General features: G+C 39.5%; 2 protein-coding genes and 1 long non-coding RNA gene across 12 annotated transcripts in view; 1 reads left to right on the top strand and 2 right to left on the bottom strand.

The window, feature by feature from the left end:
• Positions 1–21,509, bottom strand: part of sro (SDR family oxidoreductase shroud) — a 169,065-nt gene that overhangs the window by 45,538 nt on the left and 102,018 nt on the right. The gene's annotated exons all lie outside the window — the stretch shown is intronic.
• Atpalpha (sodium/potassium-transporting ATPase subunit alpha) overlaps positions 1–21,509 on the bottom strand; it is a 163,451-nt gene that overhangs the window by 54,310 nt on the left and 87,632 nt on the right. The window contains exon 1 of one of the 8 annotated variants that reach the window (XM_069125565.1): positions 13,014–13,170. The exons of 4 other annotated variants lie outside the window; for them this stretch is intronic. In XM_069125565.1, coding sequence (XP_068981666.1) covers positions 13,014–13,025 — 12 coding nt within the window. In that variant the 5' untranslated portion in view covers positions 13,026–13,170. Of the gene's footprint in view, positions 1–11,906; positions 12,061–13,013; positions 13,171–21,509 lie in introns of those variants that run through there. 3 more of the 8 variants (XM_069125561.1, XM_069125566.1, XM_069125562.1) reach the window with 3 other exon arrangements.
• Positions 13,346–18,870, top strand: LOC138186073 (uncharacterized). 2 transcript variants are annotated; one of them, XR_011174793.1, is made up of 4 exons: positions 13,346–13,527; positions 13,915–14,394; positions 17,169–18,203; positions 18,282–18,823. It is a non-coding gene; the product is annotated as an uncharacterized LOC138186073 (long non-coding RNA). The 2 variants fall into 2 exon arrangements; XR_011174792.1 differs by lacking the exons at positions 13,346–13,527; positions 13,915–14,394 and having other exon boundaries at positions 15,961–17,388; positions 17,477–18,203; positions 18,282–18,870.

Below are 21,509 nucleotides of genomic sequence, written 5' to 3'. Positions count from 1 at the left end.
AGCCGGATAAAGCGAAACGTTCAACGAGTCAACGACTAACGTCCTCGCTGGGTCTCGGCTACGTGCACGTATTAACGCGATCCATTGGCTGGCCGAATTACCTCGAATAGCTTTCTTCGTGTTCGTAAGCTGGCGTATACCTGGACAAATTTTTCATCGAAAATGAAATGAAATTTTGTTAATATATTTGGTATAATTGTTCGAATATGTTCTTAGTAGTAAGAAAATTTGGCCGATGATTCAGTTTAGTGAACTATAAAATGTTTTGTGTGTGTGTGTGTGTGTGTATTTTGTGATATGTATTAATAGAAAAAGATAGAACAATCTTATACGAATTAATATGAAAGAATATTTGGAATATGTCAATAATAAGTTTTTGAAGAATTTTTGATAACAATTGAAATGGAAGATTTTGAACACGGAGATGGAGAAAGTAGGCGTTGCAAAATTTTAGTGTTTCACCGAACGTTTAAATTCGTCGAGAACTTCAAACAAATGCACGAACAAGTTCAACAAAAAAATGCGTTAACGTGCTATTGGTTATATCCCGCTGTCTAAACGGCTGTAAGATTAAATTTATGTTTAAAAAACAATCTCGTTACGTGATCTACAAAAAGTACCCAGTATCCGTAAATCAAAATGCAACTATGATATAACGATTCCCGGTGTGAAATCGTATTTATCGCGATAACTGTATTTAGAAACAGATTGCAATAACGGTAGATCACACGAATCCTTCATATTTGAATCACATTTAATAGAATATCGATTTTATAGCATACCATGTATCACCATATTTTCTCTACGATATTAAATTCGAACTACGCCATTGTTACGTATACGAAGAAATTTAATATTTAATATGAAATATAAAATGAAAAATATTTTCAAAAAATCATTTAAAAGTAGTCTAGTCAATTTTAATCCGGAGATCGTATTAAAAATTGGTAACGCAGTAAAACGGAAGTTTGTTTATTTTGCAGCCATAAAAACCGTATGTTTGCCGTGAAAAGACTTAATATCCTCTGTGCGTTCAAAAATCTGTAAACATTTCTCCATGAAACACTTTCGTCTACCCAGTTTTTATTTTTTCGTGATTTACGATTCAATAGTTATTTGTTTTAATATTATGAAAAAATCTAAAGACAACGTTCAGTTTATAATTATTCGCAAAGTAGATGAAAATAAACGAAAGCGCGTGGTAAGACGACAAAACTTTAAGAATATTAAGCGAACCGAGACTGATGAAAGAACAGAGTACATATTTTATTCTTCTTCATCATTGATCTGGTTGGCAGAACGTCGGAAGAGCGCGACGTGAAAAGGGCAATCCCTTTGCGGGCCAACGACCGTCGCCGACTTACTTCGTTAAGGGGAAACATTGGTTTAACCGAAGACCTACAAACGTTCTAAGCAGAAGTCTTTGAAGAGGCCATTACAGCATTCGGATTTCCACGGGATTTCCAGCCCGTTTTCTTTTCTTACAGTAGGAACAAATGCTCTCAGCTCGAGAAATTCCGTCTGATTGAAAGAACTGCAGCTTCTGTTTCAATGAAATTATCGAACGGATCATTTTCTAAGAGGAATTCTATAATTTTTCATCGGAGCTTCGATTCACAGAAGCGATTAAAGGTGGAATATTTTTTTCGTTTTTTAGTTTTTAATCGAACTTTGAATTTTATAGTGAGAATTTGTTGTTGCCTTTATTTATGTTTATACTGAATTTATCATTCGGTGAATCATCAGCATCGTTAAAAATTATTTCTATTGACCTGTTAATTGAGTTAATTTCTATTTAGAATAATAGAGAAGTGGAAGAACTTTGAGAAACATTAGTGAAACATATGTGAAAAATTATATGTCAAATTCACTAAATTCCCCATATATCTAACGTTATAAAAAATTGTGGCTTTAATTTATTTACTACATTTAAATTATTAACTTCCACCACTCATTCCAATATCATCGCTTGTCGAATCAGGATTCACCATTTTTCACATAACTCGCGCTCAAAAATTTGTTTAATTTTCTCCATTCCCATGGAGAACACAATTAACAGCTTAAAACGATATAACATTTAAAAACAAAAATATATAAGAATGCCCTCTCAACACACTCGTCTACTTACATATACATATATATCACACAATAAATCATACAACAAAATTTACAAAAATTTAAGATTGGTATATCGAATAAATCGCTTAATTGTCCCCTTAATAAACCAAGCAAATTTTTCATCAAAATCTGTTCTATATTTCGCAGCGATATAAAAAAAGAAAAAAAGGAAAAAAGATAGAAAGCTAGGAAATAAAGTACGAAGCATCGAGGCATGCCAATTCTCATTCATTCCAGCTAGATCAGGAACTACAATAATAAGGGGATAAACACTACGATCGTTGATCGATCAGTGGCTCGAGTAATCACGTAACAAGAAGCGGATCGCTATAAATACGTTTCTAAGACGTGCTCTGGACGCCGGAATAATTATCATAGGCACGTCGTTATTCAATTTCTCGTGCGGGGCGGTCAGACGTCATGCAATAATTGAGCTTGGTTAAGAAGGAAAACGATCGCCGGGGTGAGGTTAGCAGTCGGGGCCGATCGATACTTGTCTTCCAAGGAAAACAAGGAACCGACTGGAGAAACGCGGCCTTTCGCTGCGGAAATGGAAATCGGCCTCTCCTGTTCATGCAGGATAAACGATTCGTGCAACTTGCTTCGAGAAATCGAAAGCGACGAAGTGGAGGAATCTCAGCCATTGTCTTTGAAACCGGAAATGCATAGAAGAGCCTGCGAAGACCATTATCGGTTCTTGACAATTTTATCTCTATGTCGTTTTAAGTTTCGATCGGAATCGACTGAGATCGACGAATCGGAGGAATTACAGACGACGTCCTCGAAGCCGAGATCAGTCGACTCTAGTGAGAATTGCACGGAAGAAACTTCAAAGCCTATTTTTGGATTCTATAAGATTCTAGCGTTCGTTTGATCTTGACTCGAAAATTTGGGAAATTGGTGGAACTGCAACTTCTTAGAACACGAAACCGATTGATTCGCGCGAACATGCGTACAAGAGACTAGTAAGGTCGTCCTGGATTTGTCTGTATCCTCCTTTTCAGTTTTGCTTCCGATGAATCGAAATAAACTGAAGGAAATGCAACTAAGAAATGGAACAGAACCAGTCTTCGATGATTGTTCTTGGTTGGTTCAAGATTTAATTTTTTATTTGGTTCTTGCTTTCACAAACTGGGAACGTTCTCGTAATCGAGATTAATGGGCTTGAGTGAAAATCCACGGAAGACTATTCCTGGCTTCGTCTCGACTTTATTGCTCTCTTTGCTTTCCATTTCGGAAGCTCGAAGTCGAGAAATTGAAGGAACTGCGTACAGCCAAAGTCCTTGAGATCGAAGACGATCGGTACGATTGAAAACGAATAAGAATAAAGGAAAAAAAAACTTCGAAGATTATCTTTCACTTTCTCCCGATTTTATCCGCGTTTCTTTGTTTGGTCTCGTTAAACGGGCGAAATGTGTCTCGAGGGTGACGCTATTTTTGTTGAAAGCACGCTTGGGAATTCGATTGGGGGAGAAATCATTTTACCCGATTGCATATCGAACTTGTGGGAGTTGGAGATAAATCAGAACTGCGGCATTAGGGTGTTATTGAGGAAGATAATAGCACAGGAATCTAGGACATGTTTGTACAGATGGAAATTGACGATTGCCAGGGAATTGGAAGGTCACATTAACGCAGAGAAACCTTACGCTGGCCATGTGAAATGAACGCGAGACGAAAGGAATGTTAAGACCTAATCCTCGTCTCGTGGAACTTGGAGTAGCTCGTGATAATTGCAAAGATACGCCGCCTCGGCCTTTTCGATATTCGACCACCGCGTATCTTAAACTCGCACAGGATAATCTTCAAGCGATAAACAATGAACTTATAAAAACTCGAGTACTGAGAAATCAAACTGAAACAGAGTAACGAGCAAAATTCGTATTTTAAAATTCTAATAGCATGGGAAACTGATTTTTCGCCAAAATAAAAGGCTATTGGATCATAAAGAATTCGAAGATTACAGTAGAATTTACGAAATAATTATTTATTACTTATTAATAAGTAAAGTGTACTTTGAACTCGACATCTTCTCGAAGACATAACCTAAATTCGCTGAATAATTTCAACGATTAAGATTCTCATTACGCATTTTATTAAGATTTTAATCAAAGACGCGAGAAGAAAAGATGTTGCAGCTAACGAAATCTCTGTACAAAATTAAACTCTGATAGGTTAGGTTATGTATCTACGTATGTACTCTTCCAATGATCCTCTAAAATCGAATTTCGATAGGTTAGGTCATGCGTCTATATACTATACGCAATGTATATGCGTCTATATACATTGATCCTCCCAATTATGATAGTTAACAAATAACCCGTTTCTAATGTCTTAATTTCCTCAATTTTCGCGAAACGACCTAGATGCTAACCTAAATTCATCGTCAATCGATACTTTCGTTCAGGGAGCTGCACTGCTGAAGGAATCGATGCACCGATTTCGTCGATACGAAAAGCAGCAATAAAGTTTCACGTAGCACGTGAACGACGTGGATCGATAACTTGGTTGGTATAATATTTTTGTCGAGCTGGGAAAATTATTCGCTTACTCGGAGGAACCCTCGTCCAAGTCGAAGGATCAACCCCTTCGTAACGCGAAGGAGATCACAAAGAGGGCGACCATCGCGGCTGGTCACGTTTCCACTGCGGTAAAAGTGTTCTTTCAAAGAGAAAAGTGGTGTCGGAAATAAAAATCCTTTAAATACACTGACCGGCGGCGAAGGCTTGTTGCTTACACTAACAATAAGCGAAAGAAGGCGAAGGCCAACCTTGGAGGAAGTTGCAACGTTCTCATTCCCTTGCACGAACTATTTATCTGGTTAGATGCATTTTACTGCCTACTTTCTTTGTCTCTTTAATAATTTTGATGCAGATTATTGTGTCGTTTCACAAGTTTCGTTGTATTTTAATCATTGATCCTTCAATCAGTATCGTTTCATAATTGTCAAGGAGTCACGTCGTTTTCCACTTGTTAGAATACTTGATTATTACTAAAAGTGCATTTTTGTAGGAAATTTAAGCGTACAAAAATGTACAAGATGTCCAGAATTCGAATAGTACAATTATATTATACTTGATTTTTCTGTTAAAACATTAATAGCTTGCACTATAACTGCCCCATAACTTTTCGAATCACTATTGCAAAATATTTGCTGATTCTCTTGGGAACTTTAAGCTACGTTGTAGCGCTTATACAAAATAAATCTGCTCGCTTGTTTTAACGAGAATAAGCAACGCATCTCTGCTCGCTGACGCAAAAGTGGATCACAATAAATCTTCGCGTGGTCTCTTCGAAGGAAAATTAGAACATCACGAAATGTCATCCAACTTCGATGCTCTGAGACAGTAAGAAAACACGGCACGGAAAGATTCCCACGAAGATTCCAATTGGAAAATGTCACCTGAAAGCACCACGCGACAGGACGACGGAGAAAAACATATAGATAAGATATAGAGTAGTGAAAATAGCAAAGAAACGTCGTCTCCTAAGAGGCTCTCCCGATCTTAGGGAAACTTCACTTCTTTCAATGTCGAGAGAAACGACAAAAAGCATAAAGTCGTTGGGGTACGAAGGTATGCAAATGAAAAGGGTGAGAGGGCAAGGGATTTGCATTGGTCGACGAAGGGTAGAGAACGCGTCGTGGTAAAATTTGCCGACGTTATCATGTACGAATCGAAATGTCAGAGGAATTATAAATAGGTTAGGATCGATAGGCAACCCAGAAGGCAAGCCTGGGCGCCATCTAGTCTGCGGCCTTTCCACCTACAACCACCTCTGCTGCCTCTGTGTCTTTGCAACCTACTGCTTAATGGACGTCCGATGCTTCCTCTCGCAGTTTTTCGACCGACTTCTTTCGACGCATTAAGGATCGAACGACCTCGAACTTTATTAAATAACGTCGAAGGATGCTTGAAGGATTTAAGGAAATCTGTTTGGGTAAAACAAGATCTGACAAGGGAAGATGTCGAAGCAGAAATCTCAAAGGGCGGTATTAATTCCTATTTTTAGAGGATTCTTTTAATCAAATACAACTGATCGTAAGGAATTAGAGTCATTTCTTTCAGAATTTGGACAACTGTCTTGATTTTCAAGTATTCGCGTAATTTGTGAATTTGTCAAGGAAGATTAAGAAAGAAATTGAGAAATGCGTGAAGCAACTACCCTTTTCTTTCGGAATTACGATAATTATTTAGAATTCCTAACCTCTTCGATAACCAAGCAAACTAATTTAAAACTTTTCCCAAAAGCCATCGTATCTTAAAAAGAAGCATTCGAATAACTACTAACTAATCAAACAAATTTTATAAAGTAACTTCTCTTGTTTTCCAGAGATCCAATTATTCCTGATCTCTTTGACACTCAGACCACCTCTAATTAAAGATTTTGCGAAAGTAACCACACCACCATCGAAAACTATTCCAAACATCACTAACTAAACACACTAAGAAAAGAAAAAGAAAAAAAAAGTAGAAAAATTGTTTCTCATATTAGGTCCTCCATAAAAATAATTGCTCCTCCATAGATCCTACAATCTCCTCGAGTTCTTCGGAAGAAATTGGAAAGACACAATGTCACTAATTCGCCTTTCTTCTTAACGAAAAACACCTCGTGGTCGTTTCTAGACTTCGTTTTCTCAGCCACTCGGCACGTTTTCTACGAGATACGGGGCAATCCAAGGCAATACGGGGCGGCGGAGACCGGAAGGAAGCCTGGACGTTCCCCGGAGGCGGGCTCCGCCTCAAGAACCCGTTCAGGCTGCAGCATCTAGCGTGTGCTCGTTAGAAACACTTCTGACGGAAATGAGCGTTTTGCGGGCCGAAGCGAGCTGAACGAGAAACGTTAAGTGGCGTGTGATGCACGGCCAGGAGCTTAATTTTACGCTCGTGACGCGAAACATCACGTCTAATGGTCGACAACGTCTCTTTTATCGAACGAAGTTACAATAGCAAACAAAAGAAAGTCTAAGTATAAGTGGTACGAAAAGTGCTATCATTTTACAAAATAGAATAATTGTATTTGATAAAAGTAGTGAATAAGTATAATATATATCTTTTAAAACAGACGACTGTCAACAGAATGGTGAAAAATATTTGATACGAAAGTCAGTAACACGCGCATATACACAAATGGATTACTCAGCAACTTCAAACTTCCTTTTGTCCACTGCTATGTATGTTCGCTGGTTGCAATTTAAAAGTAATTTTGCTCGTTGGTTAACCGCATCTATTTCGGTTGCTTTGCTTCGCGCAATATTCCTGGATTTGTGTTTTGATTGAAAGACGATCGATGGAGAATGGCTAGATACAGCTTGTAGCTGATTGAAATGGATGATTGTATTATTATAGGTTAGGTGGAGACGTTGCTGGATGATTAGAAATCGATAAGGTTTGGAATGGAAGGGATTTCGGAATAGTTGTGACGTACCTCCTTGATGTTATTCTCATCAGAGGTACCATGGATTTTTGGGGAAAAAGATTTCGGCTAAACTAGGTTAATGGGTTTTATCTAAGAGAAGGAAACTTGACTAATGGATGGGAATCGATAAAAAAGTTTAGACCAGATCTTGGAATAATTCTAGTGGAAAATTTGCGTAATTCTTGATGTTATTTTCCTTGAAGATTCTATGCATTACCGTTGAAGGAAATTAGGTTAGGTGGGGCATAAGTTTTTGTGTAAGTCAGGAGATGTCGCCAGATGAATGCCAACTAATGGAGCAAACCTAAAGTAGATGAAATTTTGGAGTAGTTACGATGTCTCCGCGTAATTTTTGGTGCTATTCAAGTTAGAAGATCCTTAAATTCTTTTGAAAAGATTTAGGTTAAGTTAGCCTTATTTCATTCTGAAAGAAATTTAGAGTAGAAAGGTTTTTGGATCGGTTATGAGTCACATAATTGTTTACGTTATTCCGGTTACAGGTTCCATGCATTCTTATTGAAAAGGATTTAGGTGGTAAAGAGTTACGGTTTGAATGTAGAGGATTTTTGCGCAAGGGACTTTGTTGCAATTTAGGTTAGGTTCCATGGATTCCAGTTGAAAGAGGTTTAGTGTTATTCAAACTAGAGATTTCTGTGTAGAAGCAGCTTGACGTTATTTAGTTTAGACTTTCCATTCAGAAAACTCAGTTAAACAAGATTTTGTGTTGCCAATTCGCTTAAAGTCTCTACAATTTTTATGAATGTCTTTCCAAAAAGATTTAACGTTATTTAAATCAGAATCGCCAGTGAATTTCCATGAAATAGGAACTCTACATCACTTGTAACATTATCAAAATCTAAATCGGTATCAACAATCGGGAACAAAGATATCAGAATAAGTTCGAATTTCGATAAGAACGAGTAGCTTCTTCTCGTTCTACTCTTGAACGTAACGTAAGATTATTTAAAAAATTCGAGATTTGATTAGAAAGCAAATGGATACAAAAAAGGATAATATTTTAAAAGCTCAGGAAGTTAGGAATATTCGTAATAGATCGCGAAACTGAAGATTCTAAATCGATTGAAAATGAACAATGGAACGAAAGAGACGAACATAATTGCCCCAAAATCTCGTCAATGACCGACCTGTTTTGTAATTTAGAAACGCTGTAAGAAAAAATTGAATATTCTAAACCGATCAAAAGTTATCGATTAAGCAAAGCAATATCGTGATCATCTTGAAACCTCATTGATGATTGACAACAGGAGTGATCGATGGAAAAGGGTATGCGCACGACGATCGTCCTTCGAGTTTGATCGACGATCGACATTGCACGATAGCAGAAGTTGACGAAAGTCGGGCGCGAAGCTCGCAACGATTTCATTCTTTGCGTTTATTGTATCGCGCAATCGATCCGTCGATAACCGGACCGTGCGAGTGTTGAATGAACACGAACGTCATCGACGCGTTATGTAACTGACCTGAGCAGCTCGCAAAGGGCGCAAGTCCCTTCCTGTGGCCGAAGGTCATAGGTCGAAATCGGTGTAGAGTATTCCGCCGATCTGACCTGCCTAACCTTTGCAATTCGCTTTTCACAAAAATCCATTTCAAGAAAATTACCTTTTACATCAAACAACATCATCGAACATCGGACTTCAGCTACAAAATTCGAACAACTCTTAGAGCAAAAATTAGAACGAGAATGTCAGGGAAGAAAATAAACGACGAAAGAAAAATAAGAGGAAAATGGTGATAATCTATAGCGATTGGAAAACTGGCAAGTTTATGCACTTACGTGAAACTGAAGTACAGAAACGACCAATACGCAAGAATATACAAAATGTTCGGAGAGATAGCAGCGTTTCTGTTAATATTTGACGCCTTGAATTGTACTTCTTGCATTTTATTTATAGGAATATGAATTTGCATAAAGATTCGCGGTCTAGCGATTGAAAGTTTTCGAAAAGAATAGCTGTCGAAGGAGAGGAGAAAAACATCACGCGAGAGAATAGCGAACAAATCGTGACGGGGTAATCGACTGGCGGAAGTCGTTCGAAGGAATTTCAATGAATGAAAAACGCCGGTAAGGGCCTGTTAAAAGGATCGACCTTTTCAATTGACGGCTGCGTCCTTGGGCCAGCAGTAGCACCAGACCCGATCAAGAGCTCGCGCGCGAACGCGCCTATCAAACTCTTCGTGCACCTCGTAAAAGACATTCTCTTATATTAATGGAGAAACGAATGACAAATCTTCATTGCAATATAAAAATCCAAAAATTCTATATCTCAATACGTATAACAATAAACACTTCGCTTAGTTATATATTATTATATTCCTTAAACAACAAAACTTCTCATAACATTCGCTTCATATATCTCGCAAACGACATCTTCCCATATAAATGACAAAAATGCGAAAACTTAAATAAATCTCAATTTATATAACAACATTTAACTATATAACAAAATTTCTCAGCAAGTTTACTTTAGACGTGTTGTAAAAGACACTTCCTCAGGTGAATGAGAAACGAACCAAAAATCCTCATTTAAATATGCCAAACCTGCCTATGCAAATATAGCAAAAAGCTAAAGGAGCAATAAACCCAATAAATACGCCAGGAACTTCACTTAACTGGGGAAATTCCACGCGAAATTCCAAAGCATCAACGAGACAATGGAGGCTGCAACTCGTTTGAATTCCATCGGGCTATCGATCGATGCACGCTGGAGAGCTTCTTGCAACAGACAGATCCAGGCAACCGAATTTCAAATGTGTCAAAGGAGCCAGAAAATCTCGATACGCACACCGGCAGACTTCGCTTAGCTACGTAACAAAGTGCAGTTAATCGACGAGACAATGGAGGCTGCAACTAGTTCAAATTCCAGCGAACGATCGATCGATTCACCGAACAAGTTGGCCTCGTCATCCGACAGACAGATCTAGGCAACCCAATTTCCCAGCCAGAATACCTTCCCTAAACACATTCGATCGTTGGAAAATCGAAGAACGTTCGCATTCACGCGGAGATCGTTACGACAACGTGAGAGGGTGGGTTGGAGAGAAGAAAAGGAAGGGTAGCTTGCAATCGAGGGCGTGTCGCGAATCTGCGGCCAGGTTAGGTATCTGTTATTTCCACGTTTCAATCGGCGTTATCTGCTGCACGGCGATTTTCGAACGACAGTTCACGGCATGGAAAAAGACGAAAGATAGCCGTTTGGAGGCAAGTTGGGCAGATAGATTTGTTAGAACGTTTAGAAAGGATCGTTAGGATGATTAAAAAGATTAGATGCAAGGTAGTCTGGAAGGTGAGTTATAATTCATCGTTATCAAGAGTTCCGATTTATCCTTGCTTGCGGAGAGCTTGCGCAGGTTAGCGAAAGGTGAGCTTTAATAGCTCGCTAAAAATATCAATCTCCATGCGGACGTTATTTTCTGCTGGAACGTGCAACGATCGATCGAATTAAGGTAGTTTCGAGGAGAAAATACAAGATGAATCCCGCGTCGTCTCTCTACCTTCTGTTACAAATATAAAACCATAATCTGTCATAATAGAATAGTTAATAAGTGGAAGTGGATAGAATAGCGAATTACGAAGTTTCATAGACTTTCCGTTGGACGATCCTATGTTCCGTGTCACGAGGAACAAAGAGTGGGGCGAGAACCAGAATGGGAAACTGTGTCGACCACACGTTACATGGAAGGACGTTTCATGTTCAACTGACACGATCATAGGGAATTTATAGAATTAGAATATCATAATTGTATCGATAGAATTGAATTTGCTGTCCAGAGTAAGACGTTGTTGAAATTTCCAGGATTTTCATTGAGGATTTTCGCGAGAAAAACACGAAGACCGTGTTGGAAAGTCCGCAGCTGGTCGGTGGCGCGTGCGCACCGCGACGCAACACCCTCACCGACACCCTTCGAGAACTAGAACCAACCCCACCTCCGGTGGAAGCACGGACGGGCTTTCTAGCTTTCTTTCTCGGTCGCCCCGCACTCTCGACGACGCCTAAAAAGTACTCGAGCCGCACAATTGGGTCAGGAAACCACGCGTACAATTCGCGATCGAAGCACTGCCAGCGACGTCCACTGTCTTATAGCTTTCTTCTAGCAATTCACATTCTTCCAACCGTCTTTCTCATTCCGAGAGCCACAGACGAAAAATGTCGTATAACTTCGACAACGAAAGATTTTATGAAATAAAATGCGACGCTACTTGGGACTAGATTAAATTGAGAATAGATTAAAAAAGAAATGGAAATAGAATAGTAGAAAAAAAAGAAAATATCTACGGCGATATATAAGAAGGAGGTTGGAAACGATTAAATAAGGGCAAAGGGTGGTTTCTCCAGAAAATACCACTTTACCATCTCGCTCCTTCTGCAGTGGACTGGTCGAAGACGAAGAAGAAGAAGAAGAAGGAGAAAGAAATAGACAGAGGGAGGGACAGCCTTTCCGACTCGAGGATACTTCCTCGCTTTCCTGGAAACGACGACACTGACGGAACGGATCACTGGGAAGAACTGCTTCGCGCTGATTCCGCGAGAGTTCGACGTGCAAAGAAAGTAAGACAGAGAGACAGACAGAGAGATAGAGATAGAGAGAGAGAGAGAGAGAGAGAGAGCGCTGAGAGCACAACCCTTCCTTGTCTCCGTACGCCTTTCTCTCTCGCTCTCTCCCACTCTCCTCCTCCTACCCCCTCGATCGAAGCTCCTCTTTAGCAGTGGTTACACCACAGACTCGCCTCTCTTTCTCTCTCTCTCTCTTTTACACCGTCTCTCTCTCTCTCTCTCTCTATCGCGCCCTCTTTCTGTTCCTTCTACCTGGCCCTTTCTTCTGTTTCTGTCTGATTTCCCAAAACCTGTTCGTTTGACAGCCTGTGAAGTCACTACACAGTGAAAAAGAGATTGTCACGAAGAGGAGTGGAATTAAGAATGTTAAAGAATGCGACAGAGCGGATGTCCACAAGAGATATCGAGAGGAATTCCTAAAAACAGACAAACAGACGTGTGACACGCACCGTTATTATTTCCATCACGTCCTGTCGTCCGCGACGGAGAGACCGATTCTCTAACGAGCGTTCTTCCGACCTCTAAAACCCATTCACGCTAGCCACTCATACTCTATGCCTCTCGCTCTTTCCTTCATACTTTATCTCGCTCTAAATCTCGCTCGTTCTTACCGTTTCGATCTTTCTCTAGCTATCTACCTTTCTCTCTCACGCACGCATTCTACGAATGCACATATATCACACGTATACGTAACGCGCACACAGAGAAAGCCACACGCACACACACACGCATACACGCGTACACTATTGGCGTATCTGGCTAACTGTCAAAGAAGGACAGAGATAGAGATAGAACTCGACAAAGCAGGATAAAGCTTGTGACACGCTCTGGCTACAAAGCGAAGATTTTCGTTGGTTCAGAGAACTCGAAGAGATGGACTTGTGCGTCTAAGCAATCACAAACCTTGTCACCCATGGCTGCGGCGAGCGGTGTTCGATGAGATAGAAGGTTAACAGCGCGGCTTCGAGTGGACCAGAGACTGACTGGCGTTTCGAGTCGTCGAGGACCGCCGGCATCATCGACCCGTCCTCTCCCACCAAAGCTCACGGTTCCCCCACCAACGGCCGACCGTCCCTCACCCGACCAACCCGCTCCGCACAGACACCGTAGTCATCCCCACCACTGCGTCGCTCTCGATTCACCCCCATTCCTGTGCCGCGCACCTCCAGCGCCACCACCCAAAGCGTCGCCAAGACCTCGTATAGGGAACCCACAGCCTAGCCACTATACCTCACTACACTTCTTTCCAATCGTTCCTGTATCTTCAAGTATTAGTTATAATAGTAGATTTGATAAAAACTATTGGAATTATGTATCGAATACATAGATTCTCTTAGTTGCGGGATTTCGTTACTAGCCTGTCTCTTTGTTACCAGTTAAGACATCGTACAAGGGCGTCTAGGCGATTGCCACCAAGGTATCACGCTTGTTTCCACAAATTCCTGTATCTACAAAATAACAGTTTTAGTACGTAGATCTGTGCTAACGATGATCAGAATCGAACATTAGAATTCTTAGATTATTTAATTATAGAGTTCTGTAGCAGTCAAAAGCCTATGCCATGGCTTGCATTTAGAATCAATTAGCAGGAAATCTCGTAAATAATTAAATCCACGCTTCCACATTCTATTTATCCCGATTGTTATATGGCACGCAGTAAGCGTTTTTACGGAGTAAATAACACATCGATTCGATTCTGATGCAATCCCTATATCCTTAGGACTCCGCCTATGCATTACAGATTATGCTATCGACCATGAGCTTAAGGTTCATATATTACGCATTTGCGCCGCAAAAATTCCAGCATATTTAAAGCGGTCGAAAATCCTGTCAGCCACGGTTGTACAAATTTTCCTACGGCCAAATTGCTGGAAAACTCGCAAGGGTGAGGAAGGAGCGTGACCGTCGCTTCGCGGAGCCTCGCAACCCCTCCGCCGCGACCAACCACCACTCCCCGTGGCACCGTTCGAACCCCTAGCCTAGAGATGCCCGTTTCTACCTCCAAACACCACGGCGCACGCTCCGACGTCGCCTCAGTGACTCTCAACTACCGTTCACCGTGTCTGCGATATTCTCTTCCGTCTGCACGTCGCTCCCTGGGGAAATTTTTCGGCGAGAAGTGTGCCGTGACAGAGGGTTAATTGGGCAAGACCAAGAAATACTGGCCTCGCCGAGTCGATCGTGCTTCCGTGGCGCTGCGAACGGGATTACCGTGTCGCGATCTATGATAGACGATGGTTTAATGGCTCTGGGGACGCTTCTTCGTGAACTGGGACAATCCTAGGTGAATTAAGAATTTAGTGTTTTGCGGTGGAATCGAAGGAGGAGGATTGTTAGAGTACGTCCTAGAATTTTACATTTGGCATGGTGTTGCTGTTTGTGAACGATAATATCGGGGCGAAGATTGGTAGGAAGGAGGATTGTCGAAGAGGATTGATGTATAGGATTTTACTTTTTTATGCAGTGCATTATTGTTCGTAAGAGAAATATAAGAGAAGTGGGACGATATCGGATGAGTTAAGAATTTACTGTTTAGTGTCTGAGACGGTGAAATTATTTATTATATATGTATTATTAATAAAAGTATCATTGGTATTTTGTACATTAAAGAATAAGAAAGAAGATTCTATCATAGGGATTGATGTTTGTTAAAGGAAATTCGATTCGATCCAGCAGACAATACAGCAGGCTCCTCAGTTTCCGCAAGTGGGACAGCTATTATTTCCAGTATCTATCTTACTTTTTGCAAAAAAAAGACATCGTTGCTTTTTATACGGCGAAGAAGGAAAGTCGTTTGTCAAAGAAAATCCAATTTAATCCAAACGGCAGAACAGAAGGATCTTAAATTTTCCAAAAGTGGATCTACTTACAACTTATATTTTAGTTTCTACAAGAAACGTCGTTTTATATCATTTAACTAATATAAATAGAAAAATAAATATACATAAAGAAGAAAAAAAGAAAAAGAATGAGATCGGTGTTCATCAAAGAAAATCTGCTCCACTAGCGATCCACGAAACAGTAGAGAAGGTTCCTAAATTTCCGGAAGTAGGACACCTACATACATTTCTAACCTCCATTCTAGTCTTTCCTCTTTCAACGAACATTGCTTATTTATAAATCATAGAATAAACGGCGAAGGAAAGGATTCGATAAAGAAAATCCGATTAGTATCAAGAGACCAGTAAAGAAGGTTCGTAAAATTTTTAGACGACAAAAGGAAAGACTGAGCAAGAATGAGAACCACTGAAACGCGATCCGTGCTACTGGGCTACGCGCCACACGGCGCTTTGGCCGACCGACCGACTCTACTCGCACACGATCCTCCTTCTCCCTCCGCCGTTATCCGGCTCGCACTCTCAGTCTCTCTTTGTCTGTCTCATTTTCTACGTCTCTCTACGCTGTACCGGTTCCCTGCCTCGCTACGCCATGCAAATCTTCCGTCTTGCACGTTATGAGGAACGAGCCCTGTCTCTTCTTCCGAGTTTAACCGGAGACCACGCCGCGATCCAAGGGATCCCGTTTCCTGTTCGTTCTTCGGGATGATCGAGCGGCCTGCATTATTTCATGCCTTGCATTACGGCCACGAGCTTCTAATCATCAGTTTTCAGCCACCATTTCCACCATGAAATTTAGAATCGGAAAATCCTCGAAAATTTGAAAGAGAAAGCGATCCTGAAATATTTCGGCGAGAAAGTTAGGGATAAATAACATTAAATATTTTAAAAATTTGAAAGAGGAAGCCAGGCAGATAAGATTGATAATTCTTTAGAATTTGAATAAAAATGTCAGACAAATAAGGAAGGAAAACGAGGAAGTTAAAAAAGTAATTGAAAATTTGAAAATAAGCGGGACAAAGAAAGTTGGGAGTCCTCGAAAATTTGGGAGAAAGAGATACATATATAAAATTGAAAGTCGTGTGAAATAAAATCGAAGGTGTTTGAAAATTTGTAAAAACACGACAAAGAAAATTTGATAGAAAGCATGTCATAAGTTGATCGTGCTTCGTGCCAAAAGGGAAAAGGATAATTCCCGAGAAGCTTTGAACAAGAGTGAATCCTTTGTTAGGATGATTTGATACGAGTGGAAATTTTCCAAAGCAATTTGCGAACATCCTCGCTGTATTGCCTTCTATTGCTCCTGTTTTCATTAGCCTGGTCAGCAGAAGGTAGGATCGAATCCACTCTTCTCTGATGATCTTAACACGATTGAAAATCAGGAAAAAAGTGGGGCTTGGAGAACAGACACTGAATCGTTCGCTGGTGTTTTATATCGTTTGCTTTCTTGTAAAAGGAGGAAGGTCATTTATTGAACCCTTTGAGTTTTAGAAACCTTGGACTCGTGCGAGTAATCTGAGATTTAAAATGTATTCTTCTGTAAAAGGAAAAAGAAGCAAGAAAAATTCTGTAAAACAAAGAACCTAATTTATCACATCTTTCTCCAAGCTCTTCGTACGTAAAGTTGCAGAACATGTAGAGAGAATATTATATAAAGATCATTAGCACATAGGCGCGATTTTCAACCTGTGTGTAGCAAACATTTTAAAAAAGTGCAATACCTGAGTATTTAGTCAGAAGCACTGACTTCTTTTTTCTCTTAGATTTTCAAATAAGTCGTTTTTAAGCTAACGTGGTTAACTCCATTTTTCTGCATTTTTATAATTTCACTGTCGAAACACTCGATCGACGCTTATGTCGTATAATTTCATCAATCTCTGTCTATTGTTCCACGGAGTAAGTTTAATTTGACAAATGAGGTGAATGTCCTTCTATCTAGAACATATATTTTTTGGCGTGACGCGAAATTTTAGTAACTAGTACACTGCGGATTTACATGCATTTATGCGAAATTTAAGAATACGAAAATGCATACAATATGCATAACGTACAAAAAAAAAAAGAATACAAAGCTTCCAACGTAGCATATTCGTTACAATCTTTGTTAGACAAAACAAGTTTCTATTTAAAGCCTGTTCCTTTACTTGCGCCCATAAAAATGTCAATTCGCAGAAAAATCCACACTCTAATAATTAGTTTCTTTTTTCATGTGGGCCATGAGGTGGAAACGGTCGAAAATTATTGACGATACATCAGCATCGTAGGTAATGAGAATCAGGTCTGAAGGGAACGTGTTAGAAGCAAAACCAAAGCCGTGTCTTTCACCTGAACGCCTTATGGACGGTCCTCTAATGGATTACTTGGAAAACAGCGATAACTTCTCGCTTGAGAGTCTTGGAAGACAATCTTGGCAGAAACTAGTGTAGCAAGTGCTGGATAAGGTAAAAGAGGAATAATAATAGAGGTTGTGTCTATAAGCGTTTGATTGTAATATTCGAATTTGTAATTCTATTGCAATTCTGGATGCAGCTGCATTTGCCACATGTGGTCTTTACGACGTATAAAAACGACAATATCTTGAAATTATAGAACAATTCGCTATTGTTAAGTTTTAAGGCTCGGCGCAGACGAATGACGTTATTGCAATTTTACAATGTTAATATTATACGATTTGGCATTCTTCTATCTCCAATAACGAGATTGCACACACGTGTGCATTTTATTTTGGTTCTTCGTATTCTACTGGTACAACAACATTAAGCATAATATGGAAAGTTGTTTTAATATCGCCGTTGAGAAATATAAAAATAGAGAAGATTATGTACAAATAAATTTACAACTATTCGTAACTTTTCCTTTAGAAAAAAAGCTCGTGTTTTAAAAAATTTTTCACGGTAAAGGTATATATGGTAAAAGTGCGAAGAGTTAAAATTAAACTGTAAAATCAGAAAACGATTAAAATCAACGAAAAAAGATCGCTTTAATCAGTAGAATTATTTTTCTACCAGCTCTCCTGAAACTTCTCACTTACCATCTGATGGAAAAATTTTTTAAGCTCACAGGATCCTCGTTTTATAATTCTATCCAATCCTACATCGTCAATGTTAGCAAGATCGTATGCTTCTTTCCTGCTAAGCTCTTTACCAATTAACACACGAGTTCCTGAACAATGTAGACAAAAAGATATCGAACAAGAAAATATCCTAATATTTTCTTCCAACTATCGATCGTTGCTCGGACGAAAAGAAAAGTCGAGGTAAGATTGATTTCGATCGGAAACCGTAACATATCTCGGTCTCCTGCATTTTTCCATGGTTCTTCGTCGTGTGCACAGTGGCGGAGGCCTTTACCTTTCGCTAGAACGAAGAAAAGGAAATTGAATCGCGAGCCGCACCGGGTTTTCTCGTTGTCAGCGATTTAATCATCGGTCGGCTATCAACGCCAGCCGACCATCCTTTCCGGGGGCTTTTCATTACGGTTCGTTAAAACGACGACTCGAGTCTAGTCGTTTCCAGGCACCGAGCCATCCTGGTGAGTCAGGTCATTGCCGGAATTACTTGATAATTACTTCTGACACTGGCGACACGAGAGAAAAAAAGAAAAGAAGGAATATCGATACTGAGAACAGGAGTTTTAAGAAGAATGGTTTCTCGGATATTAATGGCAAGATTAGGCGATCGTTGTGCTCGAAGATTAATTGGAGGGATGGAAAAGGAATTATTAAGCATCGCCGTAATTGCTGCTCTTCGTTTCTATAGGCAGCCGATTGTAATATTTCGATTAAATTAAGTTTCAATTATTAAATTCGATTTTCAATTGGTATTTTGTTTCTACAAATATAGATGGATGGTTGCAGTACTTCGATCAATTAAGCGTGATTTATTATTTGAAATATATTTCAAATATGTAAAATTAGTCGATCGTAATTAATGCTCTGTTTTTATATCAGTATGAACAAAGTAAGATTGTAATATGTGGATTAAAAAATGTACGTTTGAATCGTTAAATTTAATTTTTGCAGCATCTGTTTTTGTAGATAGAGGTTGCAAAATTTAGATTAAGTAGATGCGAGTTGTTATCTGCAATGTTTGAAATATATAAAATTAATTGATCATAGTTTTGGGATTAATTAGCTGGATGAAGAAGGTATTATTAAGTATGATTATATTTGCTGTTTCTATATATACAAGTGCGATGATTGTATTATTTGGGTTAAGTAGCTGCAAGCCATTATTTGTAGTACAGGTACGGAAATTTATTGGTGGGAGTGTGAAAGAATTTGACCAATCGCGGTTATTATTCTTGGTTACCTAAAACGCACAGCTCAGCTGCAGTAGAACGAGTACATTCCAGGTCAGACTTGAATTATCGCTTAACTAAAATTCAAAACGAAAAATAATTCGAAGCTGCATATATGGTACCAATATATTTATTATACATGCAACACGACCACTCAATATTAATCGTCAAAACAATGTTCAAAAGCAACAATTGAATTCCAAAAATTTAATTACCCATCCTTATAGCGTTGTGCTCAAAATTACTTTGTTTTGCTATGCTTTTTTCTCTTTCCAATTATCATACACTATCGTATTGAACTATCAACTATGCGATTCAAACATCATTCTCCACTTTCTCCCAATCGATCACAGGAAGCGCGCCAAGAGCTAAATCTTCCTTTCCAAACCTAATTCACAAGGCCCACAACTGGAAGCACGCTTGCTGCCAACTAAATCAACAGTCACAAACTTGGGACACCTGAACACCGTCCCAAAACTCTCTTCCTCTCAATCGATCACACAAAGCTCACCAAGAACGAAACTTCCCTTGCAAACTTAATTTACCAGATCCACGATCACGAATACGCTTTCGACCGCGTGAACCAACCATCACAAACCTGGCCAACTGCTCCATCCTCGATTTCCCCTCGATCGATCACACAAAGCACACCAACGATAAAACTTCTCTTCCCAAGCCTGATTTACAAGATTCACAATTGCAAGTACACGCTTCCTGCCATCCGAACTATCAACTATCACAAACCTAGCCAGCTACTGCATCCAATTCCCCCTCGATCGATCGTTCAAAGCACACCAAGTACGAAACTTCTCTTTCCAAACCTAATTTATAAGATGCACAATTAGGAGCCTCGGTTTCTTCCAACTTCTATTCCCAGCTGATCCCTCTCATCTTGCCCAACCGTCACAAACCTAATCACCGTTCATCCAACCTCGAAACCATTCGCCATCGTCTTCCAATCAATCATGCACTTTTAATCGTGTTCTCAAATACACGACCAGTCGTCCAATAACGCGAATCATCGAAAATACGGCTTGCCGATAAATAACACGAAAGCCAGCTCAAAGAGCAAAATAGAAGGACAGAGAGAGAGAGAGAGAGAGAGAGGGGGAAATGGAGGGAGATGTGAGAGGGAGGGTGCGCGACACGATCATCAAAGCGTCAGCCAGATCGATGCTACGCGGGGGTGGAAGTACTTCCGCGGAACTGGGCTAGGCTAAAGTCCCTGAAACAACTCGTTACGTAACTTCCGACGGCATGCCGCCTTCGACAATGCGGTTCCTTCTTGCGGAGCAGCCATCGTTCTCGACGCTGGTTAACCCTCAAACGCTGCCACTGGGTCACTTTGACCCTACGCTGTTGTATAACACGGGCTGATACAGAGAAAAGTCGTAAAATCAGGTGGCGATTGAAACGAGAGCATTGACGGGGTATCGGAAGAGATTTCGGTTAATAAGAATCGACAGAAGTGAGGACAGAGATAATTACAGGGAGCTTGGAATGTTGGCATGTTGGAAAAAAATTCTTTAAGTCAACGGAGTCAATGTACGACATGCAACTATTCCGTAGAACATACAACTTTGGAATATCAGTGCAGAATGTTATATTTTAGAACATGAAATTCTATAGAAATACAGACTTCTGGTCGAATCGTAGCTTCAGTTTGCCGTTTTTTCATCTATTGTAATATTGCTAACAATATATGTATTGTTTATATTTTGCATATTCCTTACATTGGATTGTCCGAAAAGTTTCTTTCGTTTTATGAGGAAATAATAGACACACAACGTTTTTTCTTTTATATTATTTTGTCGAATTGCGTATGATCCATTTTGTTCTGTTGAAATAAACACCGCGACATTTCACAGACTTGGTTTCACGTTTCTATGAAGGTGCATTGTTGTAAAAAACACGTTTGCGAAAGAAAGACACTTTCCGGACAACCTAATATATATATATATACACTAAACAATATGTAAAACTTGAAAACTCTGTAATTAACAGTCAGTTTGTTCCAACTAAAACTTGTATTATATAAAAAATTCTCAGAATTAATATATTCTTTAAATTTTAGAAATTTGTGCTGTTTCAAAGCGCAGGCAATGTATGCATTTTAAAATTCCATATCATCCAGAAAATAATAGAAATAGAGAATTTACCAATACGAATAATAACGTTAATAAAGTTTCTTATTCGTAATCGCTGCCGTGTGTACGTTCAGGATCATTTTCATCTACCCCCTCGAGCTATCTGGCGTGGCAGA

This window comes from Bombus flavifrons, chromosome 13 (genome assembly GCF_040668555.2).
Source record: "Bombus flavifrons isolate JBK064 chromosome 13, iyBomFlav1_principal, whole genome shotgun sequence".
Classification (NCBI taxonomy): domain Eukaryota; kingdom Metazoa; phylum Arthropoda; class Insecta; order Hymenoptera; family Apidae; genus Bombus; species Bombus flavifrons.
The sequence above is the reverse complement of the archived record's forward strand: the minus strand, read 5'-3'. Positions and strand labels throughout refer to the sequence as shown.